At 41.3% G+C, this 12,565-nt stretch overlaps 2 protein-coding genes across 2 annotated transcripts; both read right to left on the minus strand.

Annotated features, from left to right (window-relative positions):
• Nucleotides 1-1,582: 1,582 nt before the first annotated feature.
• LOC123429312 (ervatamin-C-like) lies at nt 1,583-2,958 on the minus strand. The gene is made up of 2 exons (XM_045113367.1): nt 2,413-2,958; nt 1,583-2,306 (listed from the first exon to the last, which is right to left on the minus strand). The coding sequence occupies exons 1-2, from the start codon at nt 2,906-2,908 to the stop codon at nt 1,720-1,722; spliced, it is 1,083 nt and encodes a 360-aa protein (XP_044969302.1). The 5' UTR covers nt 2,909-2,958; the 3' UTR covers nt 1,583-1,719.
• Nucleotides 2,959-6,526: 3,568 nt separating this feature from the next.
• On the minus strand, nt 6,527-7,846 carry LOC123425083 (clathrin light chain 3-like). The gene is made up of 3 exons (XM_045108755.1): nt 7,407-7,846; nt 7,094-7,247; nt 6,527-7,021 (listed from the first exon to the last, which is right to left on the minus strand). The coding sequence occupies exons 1-3, from the start codon at nt 7,844-7,846 to the stop codon at nt 6,527-6,529; spliced, it is 1,089 nt and encodes a 362-aa protein (XP_044964690.1).
• Nucleotides 7,847-12,565: the final 4,719 nt, after the last annotated feature.

Raw genomic sequence — 12,565 nt, forward strand, 5'->3', positions numbered from 1 at the left:
ATTTTATGATGGACGATCAGAAATACTACTCCCTCCGTTCCTTAATATAAGACATTTTAGAAATTTCACTATAGACTAGGTACGGAGCAAAATGAGTGAATCTACATCCTAAAATACATCCGTATGTAGTTTGTAGTGGAATTTCTAAAAGGTCCTATATTTAAAAACGGAGGGAGTATTTTCTTTATTATTATAGCAAAAGGGCCCGTGCATTGTAACGGAAAAAAAATACCACACACCCTTAATTTACAAAAAATGGTCTATAATTTGAGTATTTGTAGCTATGACCCAAACAAAGATGATATTAGCCTACAAAAACGCAGTTCAAGATTCCACATGTCTTCTATTTAAATACGTCTTGCATGTAAATTTAATTCGTACAAAGAAACGGTCAAGTGATCTTCAATTTCATCTCTAATCCTGATTTTGCTGAGATATTCATCCACAATTCAAATCAATACTGGTATGAAAGAAAGACGGATAATGCATTATTGATTAAGATTGCATCCTAGATAATATTTTTAAATTGTTAACGGGTAAAATAACATCATATTCAAATTCTACATATTTTTCTAATCAAAATCCATATATAACATGTTAAATTTGGAGTTACGGTTTAGAAGATATGAGTATTTAAAAATATATTTAATAAATACTGCGGGTTTAATGTTAAAAACATCAGAAGGTTTTACGTAAAATAGCATGATGGATTAAAAATAGCTATTTCCTTTATTTGTAGGTATTTTATTTAGAAAAGAAAGATTTTGTCCGGGCCTCTGCATCTAAACGATGCATGCCACCATGCATGCGACCGCAATTATTAGTAGGTATATATATATATATAGACACTCTATTAGGCACCCAGGGTGAAGAATAACTTATTCCTCACCCTAGCCATTTCAGCGAGCCACGTTTATTCTCACATGCAAAGGGTAACTTTTTAGCATGCATGATGTAAAATTATCTCACTTCTAATATGAAATTATCGAAATAACTTTTAGTGTTATATTGCCGCACCATATTTTTTCACACATGCAGAACATAACTTTAGGTCAAGCATGTTGTAAAATTACCTCACATCTTTTCATACGGTGAAAGAGAAACTTTCTTCCTCAAGAGTGTAATATTACCTCAAGTCTAATTTTTTCTTACGTTTTCAAGTCATGGGTGTAGAATTGGACAAATAGCGCGACCCTATATATATATATATATATATATATATATATATATATATATATATATATATATATATATATATATATATATATATATATACACACACACATTCATGACATGGTCTATATATATATATATATATATATATATAGACACTCTATTAGGTAAATTTACATCATGCATGCTAAAAAGTTACGCTTTGCTTGTGAGAATAAATGTGGCTCGCTGAAATGGCTAGGGTGAGGAATAAGTTATTCTTCATCATGGATGCCTAATAGAGTGTCTATATATATGTGTGTGTGTGTGTGGATGTAGAAAATTATTATTATTAGGTAGATAGTATAGACTCTTGCTTTTTTACTGGGATAATTCGCAATCTTGCAATGTACTACTCTATAATAATTTTCCTCAAGGCACAATGTATGTAGTCTTATGATGGAATATGAACAATGTACGTACTCAAATGCGTTACAGTTAACACACGGTGAAGTGGATCGGATGATGCTTAAGCATCCACTGCAGATGCAGTATAGGTACATGCATTCATGACATGGTCGGGTAGGCGACGTCGAGCATGATGCCGCAGAGCCCCGGGCCAAGGATTTTGCGCTGCATGCGGATGTAGCCGCGCTCGCCCCACGTCTGCCCCCACGAGTTCTTCACGATCCAGTACTTGTCACCCGTGGATTCGTCGGCGCCGTAGCCGACGACGGTGACGGCGTGCTCGAGCCGCGCCCCGCAGGGGCCCGAGTAGACGCCGCTCTTGTAGAACTGCATGTCGCTGCCGAGCTCGATGGCCGCGGCGACGGGCTGCGTGGCGACGGCGTGCTTCATGGCGAGCTCGTTCGAGCCCGGGACCGAGGCGTGGCCGGAGATGGCGGCGACGTGGTGGTCGGACTTGGCGCTGTTGCAGGTCCCCTGCGCCGCCGTGTACGGGTACTCCGCCTCCGTGGTGAGGCCGCCGTTCTGGATCACCCAGTGGAAGGCCCTGCGGAAGGTGCCGCGGTTGCAGCCGCCGTCGTACTGGTCGCAGTCCACCAGCTGCTGCTCCGAGAGGGCCACCAGCTTCCCCGTCTTGATGGCGTGGAGGCTCTCGATCGTCGCCACCGCCACGAACGCCCAGCTGCTGGCTGCATCCATGCATGCAAAATCATGGCAACCGGTGGCCAAGTTGGTTAGTTACACGTACCCCCGTACTTGACTTGACAAGGAAGGTTGAAGACGATCTTTACGTACAACATGATGAGCTCTGTGATTTGGGCGGCACCACGGCGCCTTTGGCCCTCCAGTCCACGCTTGGCGGGTCCAACGAGACATCGTCGCCGCCGGACGACCACAGGTCGGGGTCGCCACCCCCCACGGCCGCCGTCGTGATGACCGAATCATCATCGCCGGTGCGATCGTCGTCGCCGTTGTAAGACGTGAACCTAGCAATGAACTCCTCCCGCGTGAGGTCCGCGAACTGGTTCTCGCCGAGCTGGTAGGTGAGGTCGCCGCGCCGGTTGGTGGTCTCGATGTACTCCACGTTGTCGCGGTACACCTGGAAGCGCCGCAGCCTCTCCTCGGCGCTCCGGTACGACTGGTTGTGCGTGGCCTGCCACATGAGGAACCTGTCCATCATCAGCATGTCACCGACGTCGACGCCACGGCCGCTCGCCGCCGCCGCTGCCCATGCCAGCAAGATTGTACTAGCAGTGATCACCGGCTGCCATGTGCCAGGGGAGAGAACCATGTCGATCGCCCGATCTACGTACGTACGCTAACTAACTTGTGCTCCAGCATGCGTTGACGTCTTGGTGCATGCGTTGTTTTATGTAGTACTGCTAGCGGTGGAGCACGCGAACATGTCGGGGATGAGCTAGCTGATCGGCCGGCGACGAATGCATGCGGCTGGTAGTAGAGGAATGGTAACGAACTACATTTTCTGTGCATACATATGTGCATTGGCACACGAAATGGTGTTGGTTACTAGGTTGCGTTGCCGTACACACCAACGACGAGGAGTGATGGCGACCGTAATGTAGTACAGTACTAGCGGTTTTGTTTGCCACCGTGTTAAACCGGCCAGCAATCACGCTATAAAAAGTGGTTAATTCAAACTAGACTCTGAATAGAGTCCTCTAAAATACTCCTTCCGTTCCATATAATGTAATGTATTTTTTTTAAATCGAACTTAGCTACTTTAATCAAATTTATAGAGAAAATTGTCTATATCTGCAATACCAGTGATATGCATTTGATATTCTAAACGTAAATATGTTTTTTATAGACTTCATCATACTTTGAAAAGTTGACTTTTGCCAGAAATTATAGGCACTACATTATGGAGTGGATGGAGTATCCTAGTAACCAGGCCTCCTTTGGTTTGGAGGAATCTTGTAGGAATTTCATAGGATATGATTTCTATAGGAAAATTTTCTTAGAGCCCTTTGGTTTCTAGGAATAGAATCCTATTTCTATGGAGGTATTCTTCCTATCCTTCACATTTCATAAGAAAATAAGCATTACCCTAGACTCACGCATCCTTTGGTTCATAGGATAGGAATAGTATATGAATAAGAACATCACAGGAAGGGAGATGACATGCATGTCAATTCATATAGAGGAAGAGATGTCATTTGATACATAGGACATGAATTTTTCATTGAGTCTAGCCTAATATTTTATTCCTTTGAAACGTGAAGGATTGATTCCTATCATACATAGGAATAGGAATCCATTCCTACAAACCAAAAGGCTCTAAAGGATTCTTTTTTCCAATAAAGTTCCCATCCTTTAAAATACCTAGAATATTTCTATGAACCAAGGCATGTCTCTCGTTAACTCATCAATAGTCCTACCACCCATCCCAGGACTATGAATCATAATCCACCAGTCGGGTGACATGTGGTCAAACATTGACAAATACACTACTTCTAGAACATGCCTTCAATATGACATTGTCGCATGTACACTTATGTTTGCCATGTCCAATCAAAGGTCAAACGTGGTATTATCATCCCCAAAGAAAAACTTTGAGTCACCGACTCCAACGAGGGCACATTGCACGCACGTTGACACATGCATTTTGCATCACAGTTTTAGATGGTAAATATTCTATCTTTATGTCTTTTAACTATTTTTGCATCAATTTAATCTTGGTTTATCTTAAAATGTAGAGAATTCAAGAATTGACCCCCAAAGAGGCCGTGGGGCTTGAAAATGGATCTTTTTGAAGGAAGTATGTTGCCAAAGCTCGAAAAAGTAAAACAATGTCCCTGAAGTTCTGGATCCAAACCGTTTCCTTCGTTCTATCTCTGATTCCCATGTTTCCCCCTACGTTCGATTGATTCGATCTAGGGCTTTAGGCGGCCTCCACAGACGAGGAATGGAGAGGAGGGCAAGCAGCAGCCCCTCATGCCTAGTGCTCCTCAAGGCCCAAGGACGCCAGGTGTTTTGGTTATAGCAACAATAAATGTAGCCATGTGTTTTGGTTATACTTTGTAGCTAGTTATATTGCACTGAGAAACATATCTGGATGTATGAACATGATGTAAAGACCGTGAGAGGCTAATTTTGTCTATCTTTTAAAGAATTCAGTTTGTTTTATTTGAAATGTTTATCGTTTGTATACTATGAAAATGGGAGAAAAAGAAGATGATGAGTTGGGCCGACAAGGCCAAGGTCCAAAAAGTAAATGAAGTGAGAGAAGAACGTGACCCGATAAAAAATGATTGTACAAAGGTTGAGGCCCCCAAAGGAAATGGATTGTAAAAGGCTTAACCCAAAAAAGAAATACCACATCCCAGAAAACGAAAAAGGCTAAAATGTTGGGCCAGGCCCATGTAGTTGACAAAAATTAATAGGAAACAAATATAAAAAAGCTGAATTGTTGGGCTCGGCCCATGTAAAACATTGAACTGGACCGACAGATTCTTATCAACGATCAATCCAATTGATCGTAACTTTGCCACGCCAGCTTGTCACGTTGGATCCGACGTGGTCTGGGCAGACAACCAATGACCAAAACAATTGGTTGTAGAACCAACGACCTTTTCGTTTGATCGTAAATGTCTACGACCATTCTAGAAGGAAGGTTGTTATAGTTCATTAGAGACGGTTAGCTTTTGATCAACCTATTTTGATCGTAAAAAGGTCACAAATGGAAATCAACGATCATTCAGTGACCAATATTGAAGGTCACAATATTGAAAGTGGACGGTGGGAGGTGGGACGAAAAATAACCGTACCAAAAAATCGTGTACCAAAAAAATCCATGTACCAGGCTACCAACTGAGCAATTAAGAGTAGAGGTAATGTCACCGATAGTTCACAAGCTCCAGAACAATGGGGCAACCGTTCAGAGTTGTTATAAATTGCTTACTGCAAGACCGACCCTCCTCTCGCCTACATGGGCACGTTTCATGGGTCGGCCTATTAGCTTCAGTTTTTGAATTTAATCAGTTTTGGATGATTTGAGGAATATTCTGCTATTTCTTTTTTCTTTTTCTTCTACTTTGTATTTTTCTGCTGGTTTTTATGTTTTCCTTTCTTGGATGTTTATTTTCCATTATGTTTTTCTTCTTTGGTTTTCTCTTTTTACTTTCTTCTTTCTCTAGTTTCATGTGTGTCCTTATCCATATTTACATATTTTTTCTATTTTTCTTCTTTCTTTTCTCATCCATTTTTAGTTTTGACATACACATTTAAATTTTAGAAATAGACGTACAACATTGTAGGAGTACATATTAAACATTTTTTAGATACACATAGAACATTTGTCGAATACACGTTAAACATTTTTAAATATCTGCTGAACGTTTGTCAAATGCACATTGGATATTTAAAAAAAATACACGACTATTCTTTAATAAACATATCTTGACATTTCAAAAAAATCTTGAACATTTTTTAAAATGGAACTCACGTTTTAAAACTAATATGCAAACAATTATTGTATATTTGATGAACCTTTTTTAATGTCATAGAAATATATTTTTATACATGTGTTTTCTAAATAATACAAACATTTGTTGAACCATAAATTAAATAAGTGACAGAAATAATTTTCACACTTCATAAAAAAATCATGAACACAATTTTAAATGTCTATCACAAACATATTATGTGAATGGTAGAACAATTGCTAAAATTAACAAACAAATACTAGTTTTTATTGAACAAACTTCAATGCAGAGTGAACTTTAAAAAAATAAAGTAATTTTCAAGTATGTATTTAGATATTTATAATAACTCAGAATGTAAAAAAAATACAAAAAATGAAAAAAAATAAAAGAAATGGGTAAACAAAGCCCACAAGACACACACAACAATGAACAAACTGCTCCCGAGCATTTATTGCCACACACAGTCACTTCTTCGCCGCCGGTGGTTCAGGTGCCTTATCCGCCGGGGGAGCGGCGGCAGCAGTATTGCCACCACCTGTTGCAGCATTCCCGCCGGCACTGGCCTTCTTCTTCTTGTCGCCCTCCCCAGCTGCTTTCTCACCGTCTTTCTTCTCCTCCACCTGCTTTGGGTCCTTGTCATCGTCCTTCTTGGCCTCCTTGTCGCCGTCCTTCTTTTCCTCCTTGGCCGGCTGCGGGGGCGGCGGCACCATGTGCGGCGGCGGGTTCTGCTTGAGCCTCGCGAGGGCCTGGCGCATCCTGGAGAGGTCGGTGGGCTTGCCCGGCTTGGGTCCCTGCACCACCACGATGTTGGGCTTCTTCTCCAGCTCCTTCTTCCTCCTGCCGCCGGCGGCGCCCCGCTTCTCCAGCCCCGGGATCTCGTGCGGCACCAGCTCCGCGATCGCCCTCCAGTACTGCTTGTCCGCCTCCTTGTGGAACTTCTCCTGGTTCGCCATGAACACCTGGCATTTGCATTTGACTTTGATCATGCCAATGAAACACACATGCGGGGTGGAAAGATGGAGCATGCATGCCTTCTCTTTGTCTCTGTTGTGTGTCCGCTTGGTCTGGCAATGGAGCTTGCGCCTCTCGAGCAAGGATTTCTTGAACTCCTCCGCCTCCGCGATGATCTCGCCCCGCCGCTCCCTCTCCTTGCGCTCCTTCTCCTCCAGACTCAACCTGTTTTGGCTGCCACATGAATGAATGAATGGAACCATATGTTGTCAACTCAGCTTGAAATGTTGGCGATCATGAGTACGTAAATGGCATGCATGTCACAGAAATCTGCGTACGTAGACGGTGGCCGCTGATGCATAGGTCAATCAAACAGATGTATATAGTGCTCACCGGCGCCACTCACGCCGGAGGATGCCCTCCTCTCTCATGGCCTCGGGCGGCGGCAGGACGGCACCGTCGTCGCCAGCCCCGACGAACACGTCGTCGTCGATGCTGCCACCGATGCCGCCGTGGAGCAGGCTACCCATCAGCACTTCCTCGACCCCGATGTAGCCGTAGCTACTAGCACCGTTGGAGTCCGGCGCCATGGTGTAGCCGCCGTACCCGCCGCCAAACCCCTCGCCCGGGATCCCGGCAAGGTCGTCCTCGGAGAGGGCGGTGCCGAAGGAGGAGTAGGACGTGGCGAAGCGGTGGCCGCGATGCATGCCGTGGCCCCGGCCGCCCTCGGCATTGTAGCCGTCGGAGATGCCAAGGGATGCAGGGTCGAAGGGAGAATGTGTGAGCGCGTCGTCGTCGCCGACGATGGCAGCGACGGAGTCGAAGGACGACATTGGTGCGGCCGGCCGTAGTAGCTAGGGACAGGGTGGTGGCTGAATTAGCGGATCTTTTGAATGTTTTGATGATCCGACAGGAGTGGAGGCGAGGTCGCGTGGACGAACTTGCGAGGAGAGAGGAGCTGGCCGGGTTCGCTCGCTGGTCTGACGGCCGTCGTTTTCTCGCGTCCGCATGTTGTGGTAAATCTTTTTGCCTCTGCGCATTTGCGTGAGCGTGGTAACATAGTAAAAAAAAATACAGAATTTCAGTGAAGTTTTTTTTTTCATTGATTGATTATGAGTTGATGACGTAGGGGTTAAAAACACGTCGACAGGATCTTCCATTCCATTCCACGTATATGGGTTCATTTAGATTATGATGTGATGGCCAAATTTTGGGTAGCCAATTTCTTTTTCTGCTTTTAGGGAATACCCAAAACCGAGTATCTATATTTTGACGCCCTTCCCTTTCTACTGTACAATTACATTTTTTTACGAAAAGGAGGCATCGTCCCGGCCTCTGCATCGAGTGATGCATGCAGCCCTTTATTAAGTAGTGAAATAATTTGACATTTATGACATGATAAATTATGACATGCATGCCGAAAAAGATCAATTATCACATGATAATTTGACATTTTTAACATATCGGACCACACATAAACGATAACATTTCAAATTCAAGTTCGAATCTAACCCAAAAAATGCAAGCATTGTGCATAACAAATACAAAACAAAAGTGCATAAAACATGCATCCATAGAACTCTCAAATGTCATTGCCTCCATTGCCATCACTAGCGCATGCATTCTCTTCAATGGCACCAAATTCACCATTGTTTCCATTGCAACCCATGTCATCATTCACACTACATATATCAAAGAGAAAAGTATGTTTTTGGTCCCTCAAGTTTCCAAAAAATTAGACTTGGTCCCTCAATTATTTTTTGTATACATTTGGTCCCTCAAGTCTCAAAACCGGATAAGTTTGGTCCTAAACCAGATTTTGAACCCGTTGACCAGGTTTGACCGCCACAAAACCGCCTGATGAGCAGTAATTTAAAAAAAAAATCAAAAAATCTGAATTTTTTTGGGGTCCAATATGCTTACATGCGCAAGGTATGACCAAAATTTCATGGTCTTTCGACACTCGAGGAGCTCCTGACAAAAAAAAAAATCTACGCCCGATGAACAGTAAATTCAAAAAAATATTTAGGGGGGGTCTGATATGCTTACATACTCAAGGTGCGGCCAAAAGTTAGTGCTCTTTCGACATTCGAGGAGCCTGTGGCAAAAAAAAATGCTCAAAAAAATAGCCAAATTTGTCTTTTTTGCTAGAGCCCGTCCGGTGTTATTTCATGGCAAACTTTTGGTCGCACCTTGCGCATGTAAGCATATTTGACCCCAAAAAATTTCCGAATTTTCTGAATTGTTTTGAAACTTTTTTTGTATTACTATTCACAAGACATATATTTTTGTATTTTTTGCCAGGCGCTCCTCGAGTGTTGAAAGAGCACGAAATTTTGGTCGCACCTTGCGCATGTAAGCATATTGGACCCAAAAAAATTCAGATTTTTTTGATTATTTTTAATATATTTTTTGGAGTACTGTTCATCAGGCGGTTTTGTGATGGTCAAACCCGGTCAACGGGCTTCAAATCTGGTTTAGGACCAAACTTATCAGGTTTTGAGACTTGAGGGACCAAATGTATACCAAAACAATTTGAGGAACAAAGTCTATACTTTTTGAGAACTTGAGGGACCAAAAACATATTTTCCTCTATATCATTCAAATGTGAACAAAATACACATCACATCACAAGTTGCATACAAAAGAAAATCACATGGAATTTAGTGAGGAAATAGGAAAACGGTTACCTCTCGGTCATTTGATTGAACAAGTTGGGGGCGTCGGTGGGATGGCAAAAGAAGGGGCCTGAGGCCGTGCTAGAGGAGCCGGTGGCACAAAGGGGGGTGGCGCCTATGGTGAGGCCATGCCATAGTTGCAGCCCTCTTCTTCGCACGCGCCGCAACCGCGGTCACCGCAACCTTGAGAGCTTATTCGCCTTCCAGGGAGCCCTAGCAGTGACAATAGGGTCATGGGTCGCTTATCTGGCAGTCGTCATGGATGACCTTCGACCTCGGCCCAACGTCGGCGGTACGGATGGGAGGTACTACAGTAGGAAGGCCGGCGGCAGTGATGCTCGTGTCAGGAATACCTTCCATGGCTTGGCTAGTGACAGTCATGATAATAGCGATGCAGTGGCAGAATGTTCCCGTGCGGGCGGTTGGCTTTCTCGTAGCCTGTTTCGACGTTTTTGTTAGTGTGGTAGGTACTCAAATATAGGTCTTTGTTTGCAAGATTTTGGTGGCTACCTATTTTTTGTTGTCCCCATGCAGATTTGAGTGTGTTGTTGGAGCCATTTTTTGAGCAAAAAATCCTCAGTTTTCAATTTTAAGGTTGTGAGCCAAATTTTAGGTCTTTTATCGGAGATGCTTTTAACACCGAGCTGACCTTTTCCTCATATGCTTTACTCCCTCAAAATTCTGAAAAATAAGTCCTCAAACTTGTCTCTCCCTTCTCAAATATGGGCAATTAGAGGAGGCTCCTCAAATCATCTCTCTACTCCCCAATTACGCTTGTCTTTCGGCGGGCACTCCAACGGTCATCGTCTATCACCGTCCAAGTCGTCCCGGTGGCACCCGTAGCCTCCTGCCGCTCCAGTCAGCCCAACACACCCTCTGCATGCTACTATAGTGGCTTTCGCTTTCAATGCAATTTATTAAATTTCATACAATAATGAAGTAATTGTCTTTTGGTCGAAATATTATAGCCACTATGGTAGTACACACAACTTTATTTATATATTCTAGTTACAAAATGAAATATTTGATTGGATTACGATGAGTTTGGGTTAAATATTTTGCCTGTTGGCCAAAATGCAAACTGTAATAGCTGAAATTCAATGAAAAGATTTGGTTGTGATCAACAGATTTTCAAAGCGGAAACTGAAAAAAAACATGTCTGATACTCTGCTATTTTGTTGGTATTTATATTCTACATGTAAGATCAGATTTACCAAGGGTTTTGATAACATTAACTTGCATGGAGATAAAAAAAATATCGAAGAGAAGATTGAATTATCAAACTACTATTAGCTCATTCAAGCAATGTTACTCTGCACAAGCTTCAAAGGAAAACAAGTCAAATTGGCCTCAAATTAGGAAGGGAATATGGATGAAATTTTTCTAATTTTGTTTACAGACCTTCTTACTCGCTTGAATGTATATAGATAGAAATGTTATCAATATTTTTGTCTTGACATGGTTTATTAGGGTGTGTTTGGTAGAATGGATGCAAGGTCCATGAGATCAGAAATTCCCCTTTCGACCCACTTTTGGTTGTTTGGTAGCCTGTACGGGCCCTTCTCAGCATGCATGAACTCAATCTAAATACCTTTTTTATCATGCACGAAGAGAGAACACCCCAACAGTCGTTCTCTGGTCAGCATGCATGAGCAAAACGAGCGACAATGTGTTTCAAAAAGTGTTAAGAATTAAAAAAAAACAATTTAACATTTAGGAAATGTTCAAAATATCAAAAATTGTTCAGATTTTTAGAATTTGCTAAAAAATTCAAAATAAATTAGAATTTCAATTTTTGTTAAAATTTTCAAAAAATGTTTGGAATTTTGCAAATTTCGAATTAAAAAACAGATTTTTATTTTTTGTGTAAATTCTTAGAAAGATCAAACTTTCAAAATTTGTTTAAATTCCAAAAAAACTTCAAAATCTCAAAATAAGTTTAAATTTTCAGAAAATGTTATTTTTCCATGTTTTATTTTTCCATACTTTTTAAATGTTTTGTTCACTTATTTGAAAATACTGATTGCTATAGTACCGCCTGTCATATCTAAACAGTGCAAGCTACGAAATAGAGTTTTAACTTAATATGTCTCAATACATACACCACTGTCAAACAACATCAAATACATATACTCGATGTGTTTACGCTCAACATGTATCACAAGAGAATGACCATGCTAGGTTGCGAATGCTACCAAACACACCCTTAATAGCTCGAAGTGTGTGGGAAGGACGAAATAGCCGTGGATTCATTAATTGAGTGCACGTAACTCTTTATCTCGTAGGTTTGTTCCGTTATGTTTTCCAATTTTGTTTCCTTTTACTTTTTAGTTTGGATATATATATATATATATATATATATATATATATATATATATATATATATATATATATATATATAGAGAGAGAGAGAGAGAGAGAGAGAAACTCTATTCATCATCCAGGGTGCAGAATAGTTTAATCTTCACCCGAGATAATCTTACGATCAATTTACAAAAAAAATACATTTGAAATACAAATAGTTACAGTTATATTGAAGTACAACATAAAATTTCACAAAAGAAAAACAAAAACATAGGTCACAAGACCAGAAAAAATTGAATTTCTTGTATTTTTTACACTACTTTTGTATGTTCGTAATTTTACGTGACATAAAATATTTTTACATTAATTATATTTTTTACGGTCTTTTTTTAAGTATAAAATAAGAAAAAAATTATGAAACGTAAAATTATGATGCATTGATATTGAAAATAGAGGGGATGAAGAATAATTATTCCTCACCCAGGATGACGAATAGCGCAATTTTTACAAAGGTTCACTATCCATTGAAAAATGTTCATGACACGTAAAACAATTATTAGTGTAGTGTAG

This window comes from Hordeum vulgare, chromosome 2H, assembly GCF_904849725.1.
Source record: "Hordeum vulgare subsp. vulgare chromosome 2H, MorexV3_pseudomolecules_assembly, whole genome shotgun sequence".
Taxonomy (NCBI): domain Eukaryota; kingdom Viridiplantae; phylum Streptophyta; class Magnoliopsida; order Poales; family Poaceae; genus Hordeum; species Hordeum vulgare.